This window comes from Asterias amurensis, chromosome 12 (assembly GCF_032118995.1).
Source record: "Asterias amurensis chromosome 12, ASM3211899v1".
In the NCBI taxonomy this organism is placed as follows: domain Eukaryota; kingdom Metazoa; phylum Echinodermata; class Asteroidea; order Forcipulatida; family Asteriidae; genus Asterias; species Asterias amurensis.
Genome location: NC_092659.1, coordinates 1,385,106 through 1,412,363, shown reverse-complemented (window position 1 = coordinate 1,412,363; position 27,258 = coordinate 1,385,106). Strand labels below are relative to the sequence as shown.

The following is a 27,258-nucleotide window of genomic DNA, read 5'->3' as shown; positions in this document are numbered from 1 at the left end:
ACAATACAAATTCTGACGGTTTTTAAATTATTGTATATTATTCCCAAGTCAAGAAATCGGTCCCGAAGACTAGTACATAACCTCCTAGACCTGGTAATTTAAACAAAGCTTTCATGCATAATACAGGTTCTGTTTTCAAATTCCTATAACCATCCCCATGTCAAGAAACGGGTCTCGGAGGTTAGTACATAAATATACTAACCTCTGAGACCTGGGCCAAATTTCATAGAGCTGCTAAGCACAAAAATTTGCTTAGCATGAAATTTCTTCCTTGATAAAAACAGGACTCATTACCAAACAAATTTCCACTTCATTTTAAGGATAAGCAAACAGCAGCCGAATACAAGTAACGGATAACTTTCCGTATGGAGCCACCACTTTTTCACTTATTTTTACAAAAAGGGATATCTCATTGAGGTAAATTAGATACTATATTATTTCATATCGAGTGAAAAAGTGGTGGCGCCATACGGAAACTTTTCCCAACTAACAAGCAATATGCAACAAATGGAAATTTGGTTGGTACTCCTGTTTTTATCAGGGAAGAAATTTCATGCTAAGCAAATTTTTGTGCTTAGCAGCTCTGTGAAATTGGGCCCTGGTACTTAAAAAAAAGCATTCATGTCGTCCAAACTCTTGCCGAGTTTGCTCGTTAGTGCGCCCTCAGTAGTCCGGAGTGACTCAGTTAGAGTCTGGTTCATCTTTCTAGCTGATTATTTCAACAGTTATGTGTTGTTTGGTTGAATCTGTCCCGATGAGCCAGACCTTTAGCATTGGGCAGTACAGAACTACATGTGTGGATGTCAACAAAAGCGCAGGAAGGGGGGAAACAACAATGGTATTTATCTGTATTATGAATTAATTATCGTAAAATTATTCCGTAAAATGTGATGTTTGATTTGATATTGCATGGCAAATCAATCGGATAGTTATCTCTTAAAGGAACACGTTGCCTTGGATCGGACGAGTTGGTCTATTAAAAGCGTTTGAAACCGTTTGTTATGAAATGCATATGGTTAGAAAGATGTTTTAAAAGTAGAATATAATGATCCACACAAGTATCACTCGAAACTGCACGGTTTTCCTTTTACGTCGCGAACTATCACGGTCGGCCATTTATGGGAGTCAAAATTTTGACTTCCATAAATGGCCGACCGTGTTAGTCGACAGGGTAAAAAGAAAACCACGCAATTTCGAGACATATATGTGTAGATCATTGTTTTCTACTTTTACAATATCTTTCTAACCATATAAATTTTACAACAAACGGTTACAGAACGATTTTCAAAGACCAACTCGACCGATCCAAGGCAACGTGTTCCTTTAAACTATATTTGGGGTTGCACAAAGAAAAGTTTATTAACTGGAGTACTTATTATAAATTATATTTTTTATTTATAATGTTATTTTCCTTTTCTTTTAGTCTTTACCAACTGAGCTCTAATTATGGCGGATAAACTGGTGGCGACGTGCGGAGGATTATCCCCAGGGGACAGATTTCCCTACACTGTGGACACTGAGCTACCTACTCCTAGAACTATTTCGGTTTCGACGAAACCGAAATAGTTATAGGAGTACGAGCTACCTATCTTCCCCGGGGTTTCAGTTTTTATCTGACAAAAGAGGGCGCTAGGCCTATCACTCGACCATCAGTATCGAAGGAATTTTGTACATACATGTAGTTCACTGCAAGGGGGGGGTGGGGGGGCACAAGATTTTGTTTGGATATGAGTATTGACAGCAATAATAAAAAGATCCTTTATTTTTACTCAAACAGGAATTATAACTGTATAAATGAAAGGCATAATGGGAAGATGCCACATTTAAAGGAGCTGTATTTCTGTCACCTTGGAAACCAGTTGTTAAAGTGATCACCAGGAAAGTAGCAGAAAGTTTGCTGATTGTGAGCAAAACTAGTCTTTCAACCATGGCTACACCAACTTTATCACATGATGCAAAACATGAAGACGTCATAAACGAACAAGAAATAACACTCAGTGAAGACGAGGTTAGGCCCGTCGAACAAATTCAAACCGACTCTCCGTTGAGGACAATTAGCGACGCAGACAGCACGCAGAATGTCTCTTTAAGTCTTGATTTGGTCAAGGGTGAAGGAGAGGACATCGAAGAAAGAACTTCCAACGACAAGATGAGAATTTTAAATGCTGAGAAACTATCTCCTGAAGTCGATCTCGGACAGCAAAGTCAAGACTTAAATAAAGAAGAGACTCAGCCTGTGATCTCGGGCATTGTGTCAGGTGATGTCGTTATTGATGTTCCATCAACTGACACATCTCAGATTGGGTCTCAAATTGATAGTGTTACCATGGAAACAGTCACTCAGGATAGCAGAACACAAGATGATGAGCCGTCAACTGACACATCTCAGATGGGGCCTCAAGTCGATAGTGTTACCATGGAAACATTCGTTCAGGATAACAGAACACAAGATGATGAGCCGTCAACTGACACATCTCAGATGGGGCCTCAAGTCGATAGTGTTACCATGGAAGCAGTCGTTCAGGATAACAGAACACAAGATGATGAGCCGTCAACTGACACATCTCAGATGGGGCCTCAAGTTGATAGTGTTACCATGGAAACAGTGATTCAAGACGGTGGTCAAGAAGAGATGAATGTTGCTGAAGAACAGTTCGTATTGAAATCTTTATTCTCGTAGATAGTGTATTATTTGGGAATGGGGACTTTTGGGACACTAGGTGGCAGCAGACGTACTAGGTTAAACCACTGTTCTCAAGGGATGTGAGCATGCTCAGTACTTCATAAACAATGGAAGTTTACCTGGTAAGTCTACATGTACTGCCGCCTAGCGATACAAATTCTCCCAATAGGAGTGGAGACATGATGGAGGGATAGGGTGGCTGGTGGGACCTTGACTGATTGACTGAAGTTAAAGGCTGTGTCCGAAACAGAGACTTCGGCTACAGCTACGGCTAGATCAGCCCGTCTGCCAGTGTTGAAGAATAGGTAACAAGCCATCTAGCCGTAGCTGTAGCTGGAGTCGCCTTTTCGGACACGGCCCAAGTCTACTGCAGACCTGCATTAATGCAGACGGCCTGGCCACATATCAAATAATGTGACCGGGCAAACTGACCAGGTAAATTTTTAACAATTTACTCGGTCAGTTTGCCTGGCATATTACTTATTAGGATATTGAATAATCTCCCCAAATCACAAAACTTATGCACACATTCTCACAGAAATCCAGTTGTCTTTTAAATTGTCTTCATGTTTTTTTTCCAACATAAGGACTAGATACGTGTAGCTCAGTTGGTATTGTTTGTGCCGGCGCATTAATCCGGAGGTTGTTGGGTCAATCCCGGTGCAAAGTCAATTTGTTCAAACCCCCAAATAATTTTTTTTTCTTTTTGCACGATACTTGATAGGTATTTAGTAAGTCTGGATTTTAAGCAAGTTCCGTATCAGCTTACAGGTGCTTGGCAGGATTTCCAGCATTCTACTTCAAACTTCCTTAAAGGATGCAAATGGTAAGTACATTCCAGGGCTCAAATTTGGGGGAAACATCCACAAGACTGCCGAACTTGCAGCTCAGAATCTTTGTTACAGTTTCATTTCTATCATCAGGGCCCAATTTTATAGCATGAAATTTCTTCCTTGATAAAAACAGGTTTACCAACCAAATTTCCATGTGATTTTCAGGATAAGCAAACAAAAGCTGAATACCAGTAAAAAGCAATATGTAACAAATAACAATCTGGCTGGTAATCCTGTTTTTATCGGGGAAGAAATTTCATGCTTAGCAAATTTTTGTGCTTAGCAGCTTTATGAAATTGGGCCCTGGTTGGAAGCCAAGTACTCTCAGTTAAGAGGACTGTAATCACTGTATTAGCCAAAGACCAAATGGAGAGAATACATGAAATTCCACTTTAAAAACATCTCTCCAACCATATTCATTTCATAACAAACGCTTTTTATAATGCCCAATTAGGGATCTGATTTATCTGTTTTTAAAGATGCTGTGTCAGATTTTTGCCCTTTAAACATTAAAAAATAATTTCTTTTGAGTGAATGGTATTTCAAAGAGTATCACCCGCTCTAACAATTTTTTTTTGAACTTTTACTTTTAATAGTCAGGAACCATGACAAAAATTTAAAACGTTTCTTATAAAACACATAAGAATTGGTCACGTGATATATTGTCGGGGTCTAGACAAAAACTAATTTTGAGCACTTTATTTCACTGCTACTAACAATTGGCAGACTTTTTAGAGCAATGGCTCAAATGAAAGCTTGTAACTTTCTCGACCCCCATCAAAATACCTATTGAATTTTTAAATCAAAATTTGTTGGTCAAATCGGCCAAAAATCTGACATAGCATCTTTAAGCTTTTATGCTTTGCGCTCACACTTCAGGTTTTTTCAACAGTCTATCACATTTCTGCCTTTTAACCCTTCTAGGTCACCAGATGGCTCCTGCTTAGTAACCAATAGCGACGACAACATCCTCCGCCTCTTCAATCTACCACCAGAAGTTTACTCCTCAACCTGGCAAGATGGTAATATACCCGAGATGACCTCGGTGTTGAATATTCATGAAGGGGAACTCATCTATGATTATGCATGGTTCCCAGGGATGAGGTCTTATGAACCAGAGACATGCAGGTAGGTCATGGTAATTAGCATATCATGTTTATTCATGATGGTCAGGTTGGCGTAGTGGTATCTTTCCTTGCCTACCACCTCTTGGACCCTGGTTCGAATCCCACTGGGGGCACTATGTGGATAAGGTTTTCAGTCCCTACCTGGCTGCATGGGTTTTCCCTGGAATAATTCTCTGGGATTTTTTTTCCACATCTAAAGCTGAAATTTCTTCATTGTCTTTTCTCTTCTCATTTGGCTCTAATTACAGCGTTGAGAATTAACTTCCAAATCCAAATCCAAATGAAGTTTGCTGAGAAGCTATTTGAATAATCATTTCAAAGTGAACAGTTATGAGTGTGCAAATACACAAACTTCCATGTATACAGTTTTCTATCATATATATATTTACAACAAAATAGTTAATGGCTTGACGTTTCGACCCTAGCAGAGCCTTTCTTATAAGCCTTTTTGAAAGATTCTGCTATGGGCAAAATACCCACTACCGCAAGCTTCTCGTTACCCCAAATATACAAAAATAATTAAGCCCCGAGTATGCACAGGAGTAATCAGGAATACTCAGAAACACAATTGAGAGACGGAAATTGAATTTTTTTCTTTTTACTGAAATATTTCAATATTTCTTTTGTTTTAGTTTAGCAAGTTGCTGTCGTGATCACCCAGTTCATCTATGGGATGCATTTACCGGTGAACTACGCTCTACCTACAAGCCACATAACCATCTGGTAAGTATAGCAGTGTAGCCACTAAAGCCCAGTTCATACTTCCTGCAAATGCGAATGCTACGAATTTTGACATCACAAATTCACAACAAAATTTCGCATCAGATAAAATGTGAAAAGTAGAAAACAGGGCTGTGACGTCAACATATATATTGCATTTGCGTTTGCAGGAAGTATGAACCGGGGTTAATAAAATGTTAACTAGAAACCTAAAGATCAAATGCTTGCCTCTGACTTAGGCTGAGGCTTAGGCTTAGGCTTAGGCTTAGGCTTAGGCATAGACTACACTTATAATCCACATAGCCATGAGTGCCTAACTTTGATTGTTTTAATCCTATATACTAACAGTGGCTTCTTATAGCGCGTATATTCTCAAGGTGCTTTAACATACAGTATTTTCCTGCAAGGTATGTTGGACTACATTTGAATTATGAGACCTACTCCTTTTACATAGCACCATGTTGAATAGAGGGTGCTGTGGCACAATATGCTGCCAATCAAACCAGGAACACAGGGGCGAACCACTTCTCTTTTTGATAAGTGCAGTGGGTTCTTTTAAGTGGGTTACACAACACATGGGACCAACGGCTTTACTTCCTTGTTTAAGGACACATGTGTCACGAATGGGACTCGAACCTACACTCTGCTGATCAGAAACACTAGAGTTTGAATCCGGTGCTCTTAACCGCTAGGCCATGACATGTCACCAATGTAGATGTATATAATAAAACTAACATGTGAAATTTTCATTTCAAAGGGTGGTAGCGTTTTTGAGATATCGCCAAAAATTTGTATTGACATTCATTGTAGTAGTGATTACCAAACAGATACAGACCCTTTAACTCTCTTTCACAGTATCGAGCGTCTGTTTCTAGGATGTTTACTTTGAAAATGTCTATGTGATTGCTAGGAGCTTGTACAATGATGTGTTGAGAAACCTCTGTTGGGAGCAAAAGTTACAAATTTATTTGTATTATATTTATTATTTGTCACTTTCAGGATGAGCTGACCACACCTTACTCCTTGGCGTTCTCCTTGGATGGAAGTAAACTCTACTGTGGCTTCAATAAGATGATCAGGATATTCTATACGGACAGACCGGGACAGACATGTGAGGAGAGACCAACGCGAGGTATTTCACTCAAACTATCTTTGAAGTTCATTCTCAAATAACTAAGAGTAATGCTGTAACACCATTTGAATATCTCTTTTATTCTCTTTGGTGTTAGGTCTGAAAAGAACTGGTGGTTAACGACTCTTAACCAGTCGTTAGCAACAGGTTCTTTTCAGAACCAACACTTACTCAAAAGAGATATTCACATGGTGTTACCGCAAACTTCTCTTATAAGAGATGTTAAGTTTGCATTGGGGATAAAGAATATTAATTTTGGGTTTTACCCATACACTGCTCTAGAATTGTAAGGGTCGTGGGTTCGGATCCCACCCGAGTAACATGCCTGTGATATTTTTTTCACAGGACTGAGGAAAGTACTGAGTATATAGTGCTAAACACATCGGTGTATGGGTAAAAACCAAAATTAATAAACCTCTCTTAGTTATACTCAGCCATGCAAAGTTTGAAATCAAGTGACTAAATCGTTTGCAGACTGGGGTGCAGATAGAAGATCTGCCGTCGATCTAACTCTTCCTAACTTAAGATTAATCTTAGGACTTAGGACGAGTCCCAACCCTGCACTGTAGCATGCAGACCTTAAGATTAATCCTAAGTTAGGACGAGTTACTCGTCCTAACTCGAGATAAGACGAGTCCTAACTCTTTGTGAAATCGACCCCTGGACTCGATTACCCAGCTGGCCGGGATCGTTGCTTTGATTCCAGGTTAAATTAAAAAGTTGTTTGTTAAAGCCAGGAAAAGGCACTGAAAACTACTGATGTTGGAGACCTTTGATTTAAAATAGCTGGTTTATCTGAGGCATTACTTTGTTCTTCAGTGTATAGGTTATATTATGAAGCTATTCAAGATTAGAAATCAAAGTTTGGGGTAGGTAAGTGGGTCAAAGCAATGTCAAAAAACAATTTCAAAACTATTTAAAAAAAAAAAAATTAAAATTTGACGATTCCTAAAGGGTCAACTTATCTAATGGCCCAATATTGCTTAACTGTATTCTGCTTAGCAGAAGTTAGCTAGACAGTCACAAATTTGATATGGAAGTCTGACTGGTAACCTTATTGTAGTAGGCAAAACAAATTTTGCTTGTCTAACTCTTAAGCTTCAGTAGCTGTATGAAATCGGGCCCAAGTCATGAAGTGTCTCATATATCAGCGGTTATAGCGATGACTAATGGAAAGTGTCATTTCAAATTTACTTTGTATAGTTTTATTTATTTTTTCAAATTTATGTTGTAGTTAAGCATGCCGGTGGTCAGACTGGGATTATCTCTTGTTTTGCGATGAGCCCTGATGGATGTTACGCTGCTGGCTCCTACTCTAAATCAAGTAAGTTGTTTAATTTTCAAGGCACTGGGGTCGATTTCACAAAGAGTTAGGACTCGTCTTATCTCAAGTTAGGACGAGTAACTCGGAAGAGTTTTGGAAGAGGAAGAGTTAGGAAGAGTTTTGTGAAATCGACGGCTGGACACTACTGGTTATTAATCAAAACAATTGTTAGAATAAAATCTTACTTGATAATGACCAATTGAGAGCTGTTTATAGTATAAACCATTGTGAGAAACGGCTTCCTCTGAAGTAACATAGTTTTTGAGAAAGAGTTAATTTCTCACTCATATATTAAAAGACTTCAGGTCTGAAGCCTTTTGTTATGCATTTGAAAGCACACAAGTTTGTGCAACAAGGGTGTTTTTATTTCGTTTTTCTCTGGCAACTTTGATGACCAATTGAGTCCAAACTTTGACAGGTTTGTTATTTTATGCAATGTTGGGATGCACCAAGTGCAGTGAAGGAAGAACACTGGTCTTTGGAAATAACAAACGACCTGGTTAGAAGTGACACTCTGTTGTATTTTGGTTGCGCCTTGATCGGTTTTCTGAAGATGTGCGCATTATAAGTCCATATTTTGTCATGTGTCATTTGCAGATCGCTCACTCTCCTGTTTTGGACCAAAAGAATTGAACACTCTCCCAAACCACATCAAGGATGCTATAGAACACTGTTCACATTTTCAAGAAACTCCTCAAATGTTTTTTTTTCCAACAAGTGTATCGTAATTCGTTTCATCCAACTGTCTTGAGCGCCTTTGAACAACGTTGGTTGATTTTGGCGCTATATAAATTTCCTCTGATTGATTGATTGATATTGCAATTATTATTTTAATTATAAATAATCATTATCCTTAACCAATCCTAGTCATTACCTATGCTATGATTTTCATTGTAGTTGGTCTTTACGATGAGCGGAACGGTTCCCTGCTCTGTATGGTAGAAGGACAAGTAGGAGGAGTAACACATCTCATATTCTCACCAGATGGCACCAGACTATACAGTGGAGGGAGGAAGGTAGGGCCCTGTCCAAATTAGCGGCTACAGCTACGGCTACGGCTGGATCGCTGCATCATAATGCGTTGAAGTATAGGACGTCCTTAGCAATATCCTTAGCAACAGTCGTAGCCATAGCCCTAGCCACAAACTCTTATCATTATTCGGCATAGACTTGCGTCCGTAAACGCCTCATCCTCAAATTGTAATGGGGATGCATTCCTGGAGTCGCCGCCATCACCTGTTCTCTTTCAGTCACCGCTTTTCTCAGCTCAATCCAAAACTAGATTAGAAACGATAACTATTTTCTTTTCAGAATTACTGTTGTGTCCTTAAGCAAGACACTTAACCATTGCTCGTCCTTCGGATGGGACGTAAAGCCGTTGGTCCCATGTGTTGTGGAACGCATGTAAAAGAACTCAAGGCACTTATAGAAAAGAGAAGGGGTTCGCCCCGGTGTTCCTGGCTGTGGCTGCTGTATGCGCCGTAGCACCTCGTAAACCCTTACAAGGTGCTACATAATTGGGTCTCAGAATTCATCACTTCAATAATCTTTCTGAAAGTTTGTGTGTACTAAGCGCCCCGAGTACCTTGTTGGTAATGCGCTATATAAGACTTCAATATTATTATTAATTTATTATTATTACTATTATTATTATTATTTATTTTTCCCAGGACCATGAGATCCTTTGTTGGGACGTCCGTAATCCTGGTAAAGTTTTATTCACTATAAACCGTGATGTCACAACCAATCAGAGGATGTACTTTGATCTAGACAGGTAAGAGGCGTCTCCGAAACCCAGGGTATTTTTTGGCTGAGCAAATGGTATTTGGGCAGGACAGCAAGACAGTTCTCTAAGAACAACTCTACCTGGCAAGTAGATACACACATGGTGTTACCGCAAACCAAATATACATTGATACCTCACCATGCAATGCCTCAAATCCTATATAAAGTGATTAACTTCATTTATGAGGCATCCTTGGTTTCATTACCAGAAATTAATAGAATAATGATAATAAACACCCACAACTTTGTTGTTTGTTGTTCAGCTCAGGCCAGTACTTAGTATCTGGTAACCAGGATGGAACGGTCACCATATGGGACACATCCCAACCACTGTCCACTGAGGGGTCATCTGAGGACAGTATTCTTGACCCTATACTACGCTTCACTGCCCACAGTGATACCGTTAATGGAGTGAGGTGAGTTACAAGGCCTTTGAGAAAACATGGTTATACCCCCTGATCTGCCACAGGTTCAAACCATCGTGTTGATGCCTCAGAATATAAAATCACTCATCAGCCCCAATACCGAGGCAGTTCTAATTTTGTTGATGTAGTTGGGTGAATTAGTCTTGCAGTCTCTGAGCTAAAAGAAGCACAGAGTTGAAATTTAAAAAATATTAACGCAATTCGCAGAAGTGGGCACCTACCGGCCAAACAATGGCTGTTGGCATAGTAATCATGAGTTTAGTATGGAATTGTGTATGTGATTTGTAATGAACTGTCTTCTAGTCAGTGTTGAATTTAAAATGTTACATTTTTCACTCTTTTCCTTGTAAAGTGTGATGACAAAACTGAATTGAATTTGAATGAAACAACAGGCTATTAACTATATTTAACTGTGTTTATACCATAGGTCCTTTTGGTTGGTTAGCAGTTTGCAACAGCTCATTCTATTTTCTCTTTTAAATATCTATCTGAACCCCAAATCTGTAAAATTTCTTCTCTCTTTGTTAACTTCCGCAGTTTAAATCCAGCTTTACCGATTATGGCCACAGCATCTGGTCAGAGAAAGTTTCCCGTTCCCATGGCAACTAGTGATAGTGATGATGAGGAGAATGAAACAGTCGCTGATGACGAGAAAGAAGACAACTCCTTGAGACTTTGGTATCTTATGTCGTCAAGTTGATCAGTTACTAAGTAAACAACAACAACAGCTGACAATAACCAAAGGTGTACAGTGCCTTTAAGATGGTGCTCATGCATATGGCCTATTCTATTTTAGTCCTGCGATGGGTTCGAATTCCACCTGCATATCCTGTTTCTTTCCCCAAGGAGACTCAGAAATGACTTCGACTGGCACCCCTGAACAAAGATATTTACAACATAGGGAGACCACCAACATTAGGGCAAGATGGCTCAGTATTGAGCACTTAATGTGAAAAATCCCCAAGCTCGGGTGTGGTAATTACTCAAAACAAATATTATTTTTAAAACTTGTTAGCGATCAATGGAGAGATGTTGATAGTATAAAACATTGTGAGAAACGGCTCCCTCTGAAGTAACATAGTTTTTGAGAAAGACGTAATTTTTAACTAAAATAATAAAAGACTTCTAGCTAGAAGTCTTTTATTCCTTTCTGAAAGCACACAAAATCGTCCAACAGGGTGTTTTTTTCTTTCAACAATTTCTCGCAACTTCTATGACCAATTGAGCCCAAATTTTCACAGGCTTGTTATTTTATGCTTATGTTGGGATACACCAAGTGAGAAGACTGGTCTTTGACAACTACCAAACGTGTACAATGTCTGTAAAAAGACAGTTACAGAACATTACTTGCACTGCTTATGTAAATACTTTTTTTTTACCATAAAATGTGAGGACTCTGAAAGTCAAATTCACAAATAAAATACTTGTATTAATGACAAAACAAAACACTTTGTTGTTTATCTAGTTTGTTTGTTTTTTGTTTATTTCATTTTTTTTTTATAATAAATAAGATTGTGACATCAAGCCATATTAGCAAATCAACACATTTGAATTTTTAAAGACAAAGATGTGACCAATTTGGAAACGCTTGCAAATTTGATATATTCATGTTTGTCTGAATATGCAAATATTTGATTTAATATAGTATAACTTAAAAGTTATAAATAAAAGTTGTGAATCTTGTATTTTTAATTTATTTACAGTTCTACGAAAACATAGCAGTACAGAAACTCTTTGGTTAAAGGGTGTTGCTTTTCCAAAAAATTCACACAGATATAACACATAGTGTTATCTTACATCCCCGTGGAGACATATTTTCTCCTTTCCTTTGTCCCTGTACTTAAAATACTCCAATCCTTTGCACACAAAATTCCTTTTAGAGCACACCTTCTTTTGCACACAGTTGTTGGGACTTGATAATATTCTATTATTCCCTGTTTTGAAGAATTTCATTATGGGGGCAAGCTTAAAGGAACACGTTGCCTTGGATCGGACGAGTTGGTCACTCAAAAGCGTTTGAAACCGTTTTGTTATAAAATATATATGGTTAGAAAGATGTTTTAAAAGTAGAATATAATAATCCACACAAGTATCACTCAAAATTGCACGGTTTTCTTTTTACGTCGCGAACTATCACGGTCGGCCATTTATGGGAGTCAAAATTTTGACTCCCATAAATGGCCGACCGTGTTATTGGACGAGGTAAAAAGAAAACCACGCAATTTCGAGGCATATTTGTGTAGATCATTGTATTCTACTTTTACATCATCTTTCTAACCATATGCATTTTATAACAAACGGTCACAAAACGCTTTTCAAAGACCAACTCGACCGATCCAAGGCAACGTGTTCCTTTAACAAATACAAATTTTGTGGGGACCTTTGTTCCACTGTCAAAATCACCACATCTCTTTTTGGAAACCACAGAAGTCTTTAGAATTCAGAAAATGAAAACCTATTCAATAGTATTGTTTTCCCTCACCCCCCCCCCCCCCCCACGGTCTCCATAAAGGTAATACTAAAACATAAGTACCATTTTCTAGTACTGGGTCAAATTATTTTGTGCTTTTTCCGTCCAATTTTTTATCGTTTTGCTGCGTGAATTGTCCCCACTCTTTGCCCGGATTTGGGAGGGGGGCACTTACCCCCCTCCCCGACTTTGAGTAACTATCAATTGTGTCCAGGGCCTTTAAAAAGACAATTACAAAACATTACTTGCACTGCTATTATAATTACGTTTTGTTTATACCAGAATTGGATTCTGTGTCGTATTGCTCCCAACCTCCCCCTGAAAATAAAATAAATGTATATTTCTGAGCAGCTAACAAGCCACTCGCTCATAAACTCAATTTTCATCACCATTATAAGCGATGTGGTATAAGTCCCAAGCCCTTAGCATTGAAGTACGAACACTGACATTTACCACGTGTGTGACGTTTAATATTGTTGTTAATACAAGTTAACGATACACACACCCACTTCACATTAGCTTCATACCCACTTCAGTTTGGGTTCACACCCACTTCACGTTGGGTGCACACCACTCCAGCTTGGGTTCACGCACTTAACTGGGTGCTGCTAGAGTATCTGATGACGTGAATGGAAAAACCTTAGCAGTATTTCAATTTGTTAATAAACTACACAAAATACCCCGTTGTTAAAGTGTATTGAGTTTTACAACAAAAAATACTGAATTTAGGTCAAAATATCTTTCTAGGCTAATGAAGTGAAATTCTGTATTAACGTCATTTAAGACATTCCATAAGATCAACACAGTGATTATGATGGTATCATTTGAGAGATTAATTTATTCATCAGTCCGTGAAGAAAAATGCTCAAATAAGGACACAAATTAGCTGTTTTCTCCATGGTTTATAAAAAAATACTTTGTTAGAGCTAAATTTAAATCAGAAGTGAATTGTCATATTGCGTAGTGGCTCACGCACGCTATTAACGAATACCTGTGCGTAGGTGTGCTAGAAATCAAAGGACTTTTTTTTTTAAATAAAAGAGACAAAAATGAATGAGAGGGGCCGAACTGCAAATAATGACAGCCCGTGAACAGGACTCAGGATGACACCGTAAAAGGTTTACATGAAATTGTTGGTCGGATCATTTTGGTTTTTCGGTAGTTTGTTGGGAGGCAGGGGCGGGGCCGGGGTTTAGTGATGAGGAGGGGTGGTCAATATAATCAGAAGTTGTATCCAAACCAGAGGGTCGTTTTGTGAGTCTAGAATAAAGTCAGGATGGTACCGTAAAAGGTTTATGAAATAGTTGGTCTGATCATTTTTTGTATAATCATTGTTTTTAACACCAGAAGTTGTTTGCAAACCAAAGGGGCTGACACGTGTGTATACATTTGTTGTTTTACCCATATACACCGAATCGGTGTGTTAGTATTGTAATACTCAGTAGGCGTACTTTCCCGAGTACTATGACAAAAATCACCTTCATAACTCAGATGGGATTCGAATCCTAGACCTTTGCAATTCTAGGATCAGTGTCTTTCCAACTAGACGTTGCTTGCAAACCAAAGGGGCTGACATTTGTCTGAGGTGGACCAATGTTTTGCTGTCACCAAGAAAGGCGCCATGTTGACACGGTGGATTCGGTTAAGAAATTGATATCCTCAAATTTAAAAGGAGAAAACATTAGGGTGGTATTTAGGCCTATATTCCGATCTCAAGGAAAACTAAGGAACATTGGCACCCCTCCCATTGGGTGATGTGAATAAATTCCTATATCAAACTCAGGACTCAGCACATTGGGGTCATTTGTAGATAGTAAATTGAGCGTAGGTGGGAGAAGGTGGGGGGGGGGGTACAATTTTAAACCCCCATCACGTGGGCCGTGTCGATAGGCCGATAATAAGTTCTTGTTTTAGAAATAAAACTAGGGAAATCCCTTAGGCCTATTGTTTCCCAGAATGTCTGCATCAATTAGTAATTGAATTATGGCGGGGGAAAAAATATAATTGACATATGACTCCCCCTCAAAAATAGTTCTAGAATGAGAATATCGGCATGGAACTATAACACACTAACCGTCCGTACAAAGATTTCTACACACACCATCCAAAGTTAAATACATTCTTATGATATAGAAGTTGTCAAAAAAATTAAATATTCAGAGAGAGTATGAGAGTTATGAATTCCAGCATTTTAAACCTGAAGTGGACAATTAAAACTTCGCTTTGGGAACTTTAAAGGACACCATGATGTTTTGCTATCTAGTAGTAGATAGCATGGTTCCTACAATTACCTTATGGTTAAACACTCCCTCTATCTACATCATGGAGGAAAGAAGCATACCAATACCCGTCCCAGTATTAAAAACATTATAAAATTGTTATCTTTCTGCCCGTAATAATTCCTAAGTACATTTTGTCGACCTTTTCTGCCCTGCACTGACTGTCATTGGTACTTATTATGTTGCTCAGTCTGCCTGCCCGCCCGCAGCGAAAGAACTACGTTATGCATGATGCATGCGGCGAAAGTCGTCAATTAATTTTATCTGGCGCATGCGCATGGCATTTGGTATGTCTGATATGTACCATCAATATGGCGGCCGTGTAGCGAAGAGCTTAGAACACCCTGCAACTTCACATCATGTTCACGGCGATAAGAACCGTCTTTTCTGGTAGATTTTGCTTGGATATTAATCATCAATAACCGGTGGATGTACTGGGAGAGCCAACAACAGCATTCATGTGGTATTTTGACCATCATATAACGGCTAAATATAGCGAGGCGGTCGCCTAAATAGATATGTTGTGTGAATTCGAGACGTGTGTTGTTTTCTGCAGCGCACATATCGACTACATGGGCACCCCATGTACAGGGGTTCTGGATGTAAGAAAGTCATTATTTGTTGTTACCAAGCTATCTGTATCTTGGGGAGGCGTAGCCGGTAGGGGTACAGACCACCCTCCTATCACCCACTCACCTCTTCTTTTACACCGAAGCTTGCCAATGGTTTCTTCGCCCCTAGCCCTGCAAGAAGAGCGGTGAGAGAAGTACAGCGTGGTTTCGAAGCATTGCCAAGTCCCTCCTGCCTTTATGTCTGAAATATGACTTTGAGGTTTAACAATGGGGGTTTTACGATCGTGGAGAAGCTGTTTCAAGCACTGCGAGAGATTCTACAACACTGGCGACTTTCTCTGGCCTCCCTTCTTTTCTATATACTTTTGTCATTGCTCACAAATGTTTGTAGGGAGAACTTACTGGTGTTAGCGTCGACCAGCAACACGTGTTCGACGCAGTCATCTTATCATACATTGACAGAACAAAACTGTCCGGAAGCATCCCAGTGTCATACATTAGGGAATCTATCACATGCGGAGTCAATTTGTAACCTTTCTGTACGTTGTAGGACGCAAACAAACTTGGAATTTAATCTTGGTGGTGTCTGTTCGTGGAGGAAACGTTCAAATTTAGTGCAATTAGGAAATAGCAGATCGGATTGCCTATCCATGCCGGACGCGGGAGATTGTACGAAATGTTTGGAGGATTTTATAAACGGTTCTAGAGAAGTTGAAGACAATTTTGAAGAATACTCTTCCATATTAAGACGCTATGATTGTGATAGGAACTATTCAATGTGGGGCTGTGATCAGTGTAAGGTATGTGAACTCCAAACAACTCATCAAGTATAAATCTGGTTTGTATGAGGTTAACGACCCTGGAGTTGTGATGAGGTCAAAGGTTATGGGTAAGGGTATAGCCCCGCCCCCTACAGTGGCTGTTGGCTATAATCGCGATTCATTTCTGAGCTAGAGATGCTTGACAAAAAAACTGAACAGTCAGTAGCACACGCAAACATACACACAAAACATACTACAAAATACTTTGTGCACTACACATGTGTTTGAATCATACCTACTTCTATACTCAAATCAGATACACAGTGATGCCTTTCAATACCTTCCAAAAGAAGAGTATACACTCGGGTGTCAAAATGTGTTACTTGGTGCACTCACAAATGCCATCAATTAATTAGTCTCATAAATGTGGACTTTTGAAGTACCAGAGGTCAATATTTTATAGGGTGGACATTTAAAGATTGGGGAAGTCAAATTTACATGCATTGGACAGTTGACATTGACATAGAAATCTTGTGTGGGTTTGAAGGACATGTAAAAACTGTCTCGCACAAATTTCATGAAGTGATGAAGTTCACTGATTCCAACCCAATTCGTGAGTAACATGCACAAAACTCACCAAAAAAGTAGATTTAAAAACACATTACGATCGTTGGTGAATTGGTTTTAAAAGGGGTGTGGTCATCTTAAGTCACAGACAACATTTCTCAGTTTCATCTTCGGTATTTTCAGGGACCTTCAAAACACACTTCAAAAAATAAAAAGTGGGGGAGGTGGGTAACCCCCTCAAAATTGTACACAAGAAATTGTTCTCTCAAATCAAAACGAGATATCTGCCCAAATGCTAATTTCTAAATTGTTCAAAAAGGTTTGTTAAGTTATGAAATGTGGTCACAGTCAGGGGTAAAAATACCCCAAGAAAATGTTGGTTCAAAGGGCCAGTTTTACACTCCAGGGTTGGCTAGCTCATGTTTGTTTTTGATGTATTTCGTTTCAGGTTGCAGTAGAGTTTGACCCTACTATCAGGGTCAGGGGTCACCTTGGGATAGTCCAAGGGTGACCTTGTGGGGTCAACAAGGAAGGAACACCAGAGGTCAACATGCATCGGTCTGTTTTACATCTTATGTCATATAATAACAAAAATACCTTTTGTAGATTTGCAGACACAGGTGTGCTGAGTGATGTTTTGGCATACCACAGTGTTAGCCAGAGGAGTGTCTGTGATGGTCTGTGTCACTGGGTGTCTGGGTTACTGGGTGTCTTTTGGACACCCTGTTTTATATGTCATTTACATTGAAAGTTAACTATTGGGACACCCAGTTTTTAAGTTTCCAGCAAATTCGAACGCCCTTTTACCAAATACTGACTCAAACCTTGTTGCCTCTATATGAACTGGGTCACTGCCTTGGTGCCCCTTGAAATGCTCTGATACAAGTTTACACTTCCTTCAATGAAGGAAACTCATGTAGACTTGTGTAAGAGGTGGCTTTTTTACCTAAACCCTCCAAAATCCTTAGAGCAAAAACTTGTAGAAGTCCAATTAGTTAATCACTGGGCCAGACATGGCAATCTTCAAAGCATACATGCATGAATGCACTGGGCCTATGGAAAAACTGTCATATACAGTAAGTACCATTACAAACAAGAACAAAGTATCGGGCATGAAATTACAGTGGGGCAATGACCTCTGTTAGTTGCCCCTGCTTTTGGCCTTGGTGCCCTCACAGATGTTTCCCATAGACTTTAAGATTTCCAAATGAAAGTGCTACTTTTTCAAAATAAATGAACTGTCGACCTACTGTAATGTGATCAAAAGATGCAGCTAGTGTAGAAGTTGCACATGTACATTTATTAGTGTTAGCCAGAGGGTGTCTTGGTGTTGTTTCGCCACCCTGGTTTAATGTTGGACACCCTATTTTTAGCTGTCATTATGTTATTTATAAATAACATTTGGACACCTTCTTTTAAATGTGGACACCCTGTTTTACCTGTCAATCACATTGAACAATTTGGACACCCAGTTTTTAAATTTCCAGCAAATTTGAACATCCTTTTACAAAATCCTGGCTGAAACCTTGTCGGCACATGTACACAATTAGACAGGCCTGATACTTCACGGAACAGAAGGCGATTGCCTCCATGCATGCCCCCTGGTCATTGCCTTGGTGCCCTTGAAATGTTCCAGTAGATGTTTACCATTTCCTCATAGGGTGCCCTTTACCAAGGAGAAAATGCCTTGGTGCCCGTGTCCTTTCAAAAGCGACGCCTGATAGAAGCATACAGACCTGATCACTCCTGCTGACAAACTAAGCACACAAGAGTGCCAAATCTATCTCAACCGTCTCTATTCAGAGCCAACACTTCTTCTAAGACAAGATTGAACTATAACAGAAATAATTTATGGGAAAGCCTAAAATTCCATGTTATGGAAGTGGAATGTTAATATCTTTCCGCAATGCTCATTAGTCGTTGAATGAAATGTCCAGTGTTCACTGTTCAGATGAACCAATTTACATTTATGATTTGAAATGGTTTATTAAAAATAAGACCATCGCAGCCAAAGGCTGAATTGCAGTAAAATCACAAAGAGATAAAAAGTATACAAATTTCAAAGAGTTAAAAATACAAGAAAACAATCAAATATAATACACCAATATTAAAAAACAAGATTTACAAAGATTATTAAAAAAACTGGCGTGGTCAAAGAAGTTTCAGACCGAAACTGCCTCCAAATTGGGACTTTCAAAGTCTACATATAAGACATTGTAGCAATTGCTAAGAAGAAGAAGAATATTTAATCTCAGGTGTAAAGAAAAAATAATAGACTCATGTTTACATTAAAAAATATATATAAAATAAATCTACATGTTTACCTTCTATTTCAATCACTTTCATCCATTTCATGATAATGATTTACTGACTGGTTTATTGTAAACAAATAAAAAGGCCATAATGTTATTCTTCCAAAGAAATTGTCTTCTCAAAGTATAATTGTGCCTATTTCTAAGATATTGACATTAGCATACTACCGAGCTCCTGGCTTGATGTTATTTTAATGCAAGACTTTGGGGTAAGCCAGAGGCATGTGTAGTGTAGGTTTCCATAACAGACTGCTTAGAATTTGAATGCCCGCTACTTTGCATCTGAGGATTACATTTTAAAAGTAATACCTGGTTTGTTGTTTTTCACTTAAACAGCCAATATTCACTCCCTAGGTCCACCTGCCTGGGCCCAATGTCGTAAAGCAGCTTTTAATAGAAGACAATGCTTACTGCTTGACATCGTTTGCTATTAGTAAAAATAAACAGGATTATCCAGTGGTAAACGGGGTATGGTATTTTGGACGGTATTTTTCTTTCTTTCTGGGTAGCAAAAATATTTTTGTGATAAATATGCTACTTTTTGTGCTTTTAAACAGTTCCTGTAAAATTAAACCCAGATTGTTGAAAGGGCCATCTACATGTATGTATATGAAATTTTTTACAAGAAAATACAAAATACAAATGATACCATGGAATGGATATATTCTTTCAACCGTGGTAATCAAAATTAGAAACCCTTTAAACAAAATAAACATATCGTAAATTCTGTCACATTTTTAGGATATGTACAAATGAAGAACTTATGAGGGTCGTTTCCAACAGCCATACTCTACAACTGTTGGAATGTTTTAATGTGACCTTGATCACGTTAATGTCTGAGCTAAGGTTTCTATACACTGCTTCCCTGATTATGATCTTCTCGTCGTAACTAATCACAATCTAGTTTGGATTAAAACCATTTCCTTTTATCTGATCCACGTACCCTCATCAATGGTGTCCCAGAGACTTCAGAGATAAATTGATTTAACGTCGATGCTCTGCAATTAATTGTCATAGAATACCCCTACAAAATGCTTTTATAAATGCTTGCGTATAATCCACCATGCCATTCATTAATTTAATTTATTGCAAACCTGACGTGAACAGTCTATTGACACTAAAAGCCTTTTGTTGTCGCACGTTGAAATTTATGAATGAAATCCAAACAATAGATAAATCAATATATTTACTGAATGAAAATACTTATTAAACAGTTCTAGGCAGCAAAACCATTGTTAAATATCAAGTGATAAATTGTAATGTAAAAAAAGGAAATCTAAATTCTAAGCTTTTTAAGGGGTGTCGTGTGTTAAGTTATTAAAAGTTGTGGTAATTGTGTAAAAATTGAGAATGATTGCTTTTAAAGATTTGTCAAGCATTGACAAATTTGTGAGATGATCATGATCATGTTTGTTGTTTTCCTAATCAGTGACTCTGAGGTCTTTCCAGAGTCGGGTGTGAACATATTTCAACTGAGTGTCAGGACAAGAAAGAAATGCTCTTATTCCTCACACAAATCTAAGGAACCTCTTTGTGTGTGTGCCCCCCCCCTCTCTCCAACTCGGCCCTCCCCCATTCCAGTATCCCAGTCCATCCAAAGGACTCATGTTTTTTCAAGTCTAACTCAACAAGCTTTGCCTATTTTAAGTCTGAATATCACCCATCCCCATGAGAGCCAGTTTTTCATTTGGAGACAAAAACACCAAACAGGATAGTGCCATTCTAACCCAGCCTGTGAACTAAATCCATTTTTTTGTACGTCAATGACGTCAACTACGTACATCTGATGTGCTTTTATACATGCGTATCGCTGGACTCCTCAATGACATCACTCACTTTATTAGACTAGCTATTTATAGATCTTCGTTGGTCGGGAGGATTTGGCCTTTCTGCTTTACAAGGTTAATTCCCCACACTGTCTGTCCACAGGAAAAATATTCACCTCTCCCTGACACATTAGCAAATAAAATACACAAATAAATCCGGCATTTTTGCGCTAATTTTATTTGGTGGTCTGGAGTGAATGTTGCATGGTAGACTATTGAGTGTTGGTATTCTGAACACAGCGAGACTGTAACATAAGATGTGTGTGTTAGTGCTGTCCTGCATACCACTGCATAATAATGCTCGCCACTGGACTTGTTATTGTGAATTTACTTAAAATTGACCTTTGGGATGATAAATGGAAATTTTAGTGGGGAAAACAACAATTTTTACCTGGAAAAATACAGGGATGTGTTTGTAAATTAGGGATTGGTGGGACTGATTTAAGAAGGGTACCATCTTTGTAAACAGGTTTTGTCTGTGGTTGTATTTGATTTATCAAAACATGTTCTGACTTAGTTATGTGTTGATGTTGGAGACTAGAAGTTTGATTTTTATGAGTGTATGTAACGTATTGGCTTATAAATCATGAAATTTGAAACCGTAGTATTCATTATTTCTTTTCTTTTATTGCCATACTCACTCCCTTGACAATTTATGTTTCGTGTCAATCAATCAATCATAAATATCTTGGATTTCAGTCAAAGCAATCACCCAGGATACCAGCGAAGAATTTAACATTCATTTAATGGAAGTTAAAACATTGATAACCAGCTAAGTTTACTGTTTGCTGGAAGTCAATTTGGCTTTGCTAGCAAGCAAAAAGTAAAATTATTTTTGTTTCCATTTAAAATTATTACAATTTTAAAAAAAATTCCTGAATAAAAAGACTTCTTTTTTTTACCCAACACTGATGATTATTATACTCAGTACTTCCCCGTGTTCTGTGAAAAAAAATCCACTGGTAAATCACTCTGATGGGATTCGAGCTCACAACCTTTTGCTATAGAGCAGTGTCTTACCACTAGACCACTGAGCTACATATAGCCCGGTGGCTAGAGGGAGTTCGAATCCCATAAACATTGTATTCTGAAATTTGTCAAACACATCTTGTGGATAGAATGCATGTAGCTGATGATAGGTTTAGCTAATTTTTTGACAAACTTCAATAATGAAACTTCCACGAAATTCTGTAACAACTATTCCCAGGGTCTTGATTAGTGATGATTCATAATTTGTCATGATATTTAATGTGATATGACGTACATGTACAGCGAAACTGTGTACACTGACTCATTTGCATATTTGGTACACTGACTCATTTACATAATTTGCATATTTGTTATATTCTTAATTGTGGACATTACCCAAGAATTTATCCCTTTTAAGTGAGTTTTCAATGACTACATGTTAGTACCTGTTGTGAGATATAAAAATAATTTTGGTTGTTCAAAGATAAACACTCTCGTTCTGGCCCTTCGTGTAAGTTTTTTTAGCTTGAACGATTACATTATAAGGGCACAATTTCATGACTCTGCTTACTGACGAATTCTGCACTTACATGTACTGCAATTACATTTGGAAAAGTCGTGGCCGAGTGGTTAAGAGCACTGAATTCAAACTCTGGTGTTTCTGATCAGCAGAGTGTGGGTTCGAATCCCCAGCCATGACACTTGTGTCCTTTTAAAAGCAAGACACTTATCCATTGCTTCGTCCTTCGGATGGGACAGAAAGCCGTTGGTCCCATGTGTTGTGTAAAAAGGCATGTAAAAGAACCCAGTGCGCTTATCAAATAGAGAAGGGGTTCGCCCTGATGTCCCTGGCTGTGGCTGCTGTATGCGCCGTAGCACCTTGTAAACCCTTATACGGTGAGCGCGTTGGGTCTCACTTCAATAACATCTTTCTGAAAGTTTGTATATACTCAGCGCCTTGAGTACCTTGTTTGGTAGATACGTGCGCTTTATAAGACTTCAATATTATTATATTATGATTATGTACGATTACCATTCTCCACTTACGTGTTGTGCCAAATTTCTGCGCTACATGTAGCTGTGTAAGCGTAGAATGCCTAGCAGCGTGGAGTATGCACGTGCACAAGACAAATTCCCGCTAACCCATGAAATACGCTTGCTGTAAGCACAGAATTCCCTGCTTCCACAAGCACTGATTCTTTGCTTACGGTAAGCAGAGCCATGAAATTGGGCCCCGATTTATATTTATTAAGCTCGTTTAGAAGTTTCACCTTACAGTTATAATCCATACACTTTAAACAACTACCCCCAATGGTACCTTAAATTAATTAGCGCAGACTCCACGTTTTAAATCCAGGCAGGATTTCTACGAAGCTGTATTTTTGTAGATTGCTTATCATTTGTCATTGCCAATCATTGTCACGCCACCTCAGAGACTAATGGACAATCACATAACTAATTGAGACACTTGCAGACACCCACTGATTTAACAGTCTATTTTATAGTAATCACTGAGAGCAATACGTACGTCTAACACACTGTGTTTTCGTTCCAACCTCGCTCATTAAATTGATTGCCACACGTCAAAAGTGTTTCATTAATTATTTATTTATAGTTATTCTTTTATTTAGTTATCAGGCCTGATACTTCACGGAGGCAATGGAGGCGATTGCCTCCATGCCCCCTGGTCATTGGTGCCTTGGTGTCATTGAAATTACTCAGTAGAAATTTACAATTTCCTCATAGGGTGCCCTTTACTGAAGGAGAAAATGCCTTGGTGCCCATGCCCTTGCAACAATTAAGCATTCAGGCCTGAGTTATTTATGTGGCTTTAAATTGAATTTTTTTTTTTTTTAAAGTGATGCATTCACAATCAAAGAACTCTGATCCCTATGGCTTGACATGCAAGCCGTATATCCAAATTGGTGGCTACATCAGCTATGGCTACACATGTACGGCTGTTGCTAAGAGAGTTGCTAATGGTGTCCTGTACTTTAACACATGATGACCCACGGGTAGGATTTGAAACTTTGCATGGTGGAAATACGATATAGAAAGGTTTGCGGTAACACCATGTAATGACTATCTCTAATGAGTTGGGGTGGTTCTGAAAAGAACCATGGTTTTAACTCAACGTTTCGATCAGTATGCTCTGATCGTCTTCTGGAGAAAGCTCGGAAATCTATTCCTAGCTGTAGCCACCATTTTGGACACTGCCTTAAAGCTGACCTTTTTGGACTAGGCTTTACTACATGGAAGTACATAAATAAAACGAGAGAATAGTCTATGTGTAAAGCATGCAGGAAAGTGATCATCAGTCTGTTTATCATGCAATTTATTGGAGGTAGATCTGCTGCTGTTTTCCGGTTCAAGAGGGCAGATTGTTGTTTTACCGAGATAATGGCAGTGTTCAACAACAACAACAACAACGTGATGTGTGTGCGTTCAGAACTTGTATTTGATAAATTTTAGAAATCATCACAAACAATATCCAACATTGTGTTTTTGTTGTTTTACCGAGATAATGACAACAACAACATTGTGATGACGTACTTGCGTTCAGAACTTGTATTTGATAAATTTCAGAAATCATCCCAAACAATCTAACATACTCCAAATTGCAACAAACGTCTAAAGTTACAAATATTATTAAACTGTTCAAAATAATAAGTTTCAAGATACAAAACTTACATGGAGGTGGGGCAAAATTTTCAAAATTGTTTAATTTCTTTCTGGCTCAGGGCCTACTTGTTAAAAGATAGTTATGGTACTGGTACGTTGTAGTAACCAGGGCCCAATTTCATGGCTCTGCTTACCGCCAAATTCTGTGCTTACGATCTCGATTCGCAGCTTACGTGCAAGCGCCAAATTTCTGCGCTAGCCTTGTAAGCGTATATTGCCTAGTAACTTGGGAGTACGCATGTGCAGTAAGCCAAAATTCGCCGCTAACCTGTGAAATACGCTTGCTGTAAGCACAGAATGCCCTGCTTCCGTAAGCGCAATTCTGTGCTTACAGTAAGGTGAGCCATGAAATTGGGCCCAGATCCTTTGGAACTATTTTGTCTGAAACGCCCCAATGATTATGAAACAATCAAAGCACATGTTGAAAAACTTGATTAAGGCGAGTTTTGGAGATTCAAATTTCCCTGGTGTCCGTTAAGCTTAGTGTTTGTTTTTGAATGATGCAGCCGAAGATGGGTTTGGTACCCGCTGTCACCTTGCTAATTGTGTGGATTCTTGATGTACTGTGACAGTTTTTGCTGTTTTCCCAACTAGGAAGAAAAGCTGTAGGCCATTCAGCTGAAGCTTTCATAGATTACTTTATACTGTATCTTTATTGACAAACTGGCTATTACATTGATACAAAAAAACAAATGTGTGACCCTAACTTTAATATTCCAATGAACTGACCACTTTTTAGCCTTCACATCCCTTAGAGGCAGTGGACACTATTGGTAATTGTCAAAGACTAGCCTTCACAGTTGGTGTATCTCAACATATATGCATAAAATAACAAACCTGAGCACAATCGGTCATCAAAGTTGCGAGATAATAATGAAAGAAGAAAACACCCTAGTCACACAAAGTTGTGTGCGTTTAGATGGTTGATTTCGAGACCTCAAGTTCTAAACTTGAGGTCTCGAAATCAAATTCGTGGAAAATTACTTCTGGTTACTTCTTTCTCTCAAACTACTCCACTTCAGAGGGAGCCGTTTCTCACAATGTTTTATACTACCAACCTCTCCCAATTACTCTGTACCAAGTGAGGTTTAATGCTAATAATTATTTTGAGTAATTACCAATAGTGTCCACTGCCTTTAAGATTGGAATTATATGCTGGCGGAATACAGGCCTGTATACTTTGTTTTTGAAAGGGCAAGGGCATCATGGCACTTTTTCCTTTGTAAAGGGCACCCTAAAATTTCTACTGGAGCATTTTAAGGGCACCAGGGGGCATCAAAACAATCACCTTCGTTGCCTCCATGAAGTATCCTGTGAATAAAACCTGAGGTTCCATCCCTTTAAGTTGAGTGAGTTTGATTGTTGGAGAAAATGATGAAATGCCAAGCATTATCATACATGACATGACAGGAGAACATTGATTTCCTGTTTTAAATCAAACATGGACTGCCAACATTAAAGGGGCACTCTGTCACTCCTGTATTTCACATCTTGACCTGCCACCACACAATATAAAAAAAATTATGCCAAATAGTTTATGGTCTGAGATGTCTGTATGGTTGAAATGTGTGACTTTCAAAATCTTTATATTTTATTGATAAAAATCAATATTTTAGTATTGAATTTTACAGTGGACTGCAGGCCCTGGGCCTTGATGTCCCTTCAAAACTTTCACTTAGACTTTAAGATTATACAATGGAAGTGCCCTTTGCAAACTAAAAATGGCCTTGCTCTCTCAAAGATGAAATTCATGGCCTGTTTGAATCTGTATGATTAGACTTCTTACTCGTCAGTTTACTCAGTGCCTGCAATGGTGACTAAAATTTTAAGAAATAAAAAAGATTAATATTATTCTTACGTTAAATCTTACAAATGTATGTGGTGAACTAAAAGCTAAACTAAGCTTAGACAAATATAAACTTAAAAACTGACTTGGTAACGAGCATTGGAGAGCTGTTGATAAAACATTGTGGGAAACGATTCCCTCTGACGTAACAAAGTTTTTGAGAAAGAGGTAATTTCCCACTTAAATAATAAAAGACTTCTAGCTAGAAGTATTTTATTTCTATCTGAAAGCACACAAATTCGTCCAACAAGGTTTTTTTTCTTTCATCATTTTCTCGCAACTTCGATGACTAATTGAGCCCTAATTTTCACAGGCTTGTTATTTTATGCTTATGATGGGATACACCAAGTGAGGACACTGGTCTTTGACAATTACCAATTGTGTACCTTCCCTTTAAGCACAAAATTTTGCTTTTTATAAGCAAAAAAATCCTTGTTTTGCAACATTAGATTACCAGACCAAGACTACACTCAATTGTTATGCTAAGTAATAAGCAAGCTATTTTCGTGCTTTTAAAAGCATTTCTTTTTGCTTTAAGCAGCTCTATGATATTGGGCCAAGCCCTCAAGCTAGTCCGCTGATAACCTAACCATTGCTATGGGGTCAAAATTATAAAATTACAAGCCTAAAAGTCTGCTGTACTCAGTTCTCCGCAAGGATCGTCACATTATGTGGAGCATTGTGAGAGGAATTCCAACCCCATATTTTCTATCACTAGCACATGCTTGGTTGTAATGTTAACGCATCCAGCAACCAAACCGTGGCCAGATGAGATTTTCATTTTGTTGGTCATTTTCTGTGATCTTGTTTTTAATGTTGGCGCAAACTGTACCATGGCCAGATCCAGATGATAATTTTATTTTGTTGGTAATTTGCAGAGATCATGGTTTTTGGGGGTAGGCACATCATGCAACCAAACCGTGGCCAGATGAGATTTTCATTTTG

General features: G+C 38.5%; 2 protein-coding genes across 3 annotated transcripts in view; both read left to right on the top strand.

The window, feature by feature from the left end:
* Positions 1 to 686: 686 nt before the first annotated feature.
* On the top strand, positions 687 to 11,481 carry LOC139945534 (telomerase Cajal body protein 1-like). 2 transcript variants are annotated; one of them, XM_071942918.1, is made up of 11 exons: positions 687 to 838; positions 1,778 to 2,652; positions 3,408 to 3,509; positions 4,441 to 4,644; positions 5,276 to 5,366; positions 6,363 to 6,495; positions 7,730 to 7,819; positions 8,717 to 8,835; positions 9,490 to 9,593; positions 9,868 to 10,020; positions 10,567 to 11,481. In XM_071942918.1, the coding sequence occupies exons 2-11, from the start codon at positions 1,928 to 1,930 to the stop codon at positions 10,727 to 10,729; spliced, it is 1,884 nt and encodes a 627-aa protein (XP_071799019.1). In that variant the 5' UTR covers positions 687 to 838; positions 1,778 to 1,927; the 3' UTR covers positions 10,730 to 11,481. The 2 variants fall into 2 exon arrangements, with proteins under 2 accessions (XP_071799019.1, XP_071799020.1); XM_071942919.1 differs by lacking the exon at positions 687 to 838 and adding an exon at positions 1,495 to 1,509.
* Positions 11,482 to 15,088: 3,607 nt separating this feature from the next.
* LOC139945621 (uncharacterized) overlaps positions 15,089 to 27,258 on the top strand; it is a 56,997-nt gene continuing 44,827 nt past the window's right edge. Inside the window, exon 1 of the mRNA XM_071943043.1 lies at positions 15,089 to 16,150. Coding sequence (XP_071799144.1) covers positions 15,599 to 16,150 — 552 coding nt within the window. The 5' untranslated portion in view covers positions 15,089 to 15,598. The remainder of the gene's footprint in view (positions 16,151 to 27,258) is intronic.

Bases quoted from the DNA above. Each gene is read 5' to 3' on its own strand.
- LOC139945534 (XM_071942918.1), top strand. From the start codon at position 1,928: ATGGCTACACCAACTTTATCACATGATGCAAAACATGAAGACGTCATA. The intron at 5,367-6,362 runs GTAAGTATAGCA...TGTCACTTTCAG, and splicing joins ACAAGCCACATAACCATCTG to GATGAGCTGACCACACCTTA. The intron at 7,820-8,716 runs GTAAGTTGTTTA...TTTTCATTGTAG, and splicing joins TGGCTCCTACTCTAAATCAA to TTGGTCTTTACGATGAGCGG.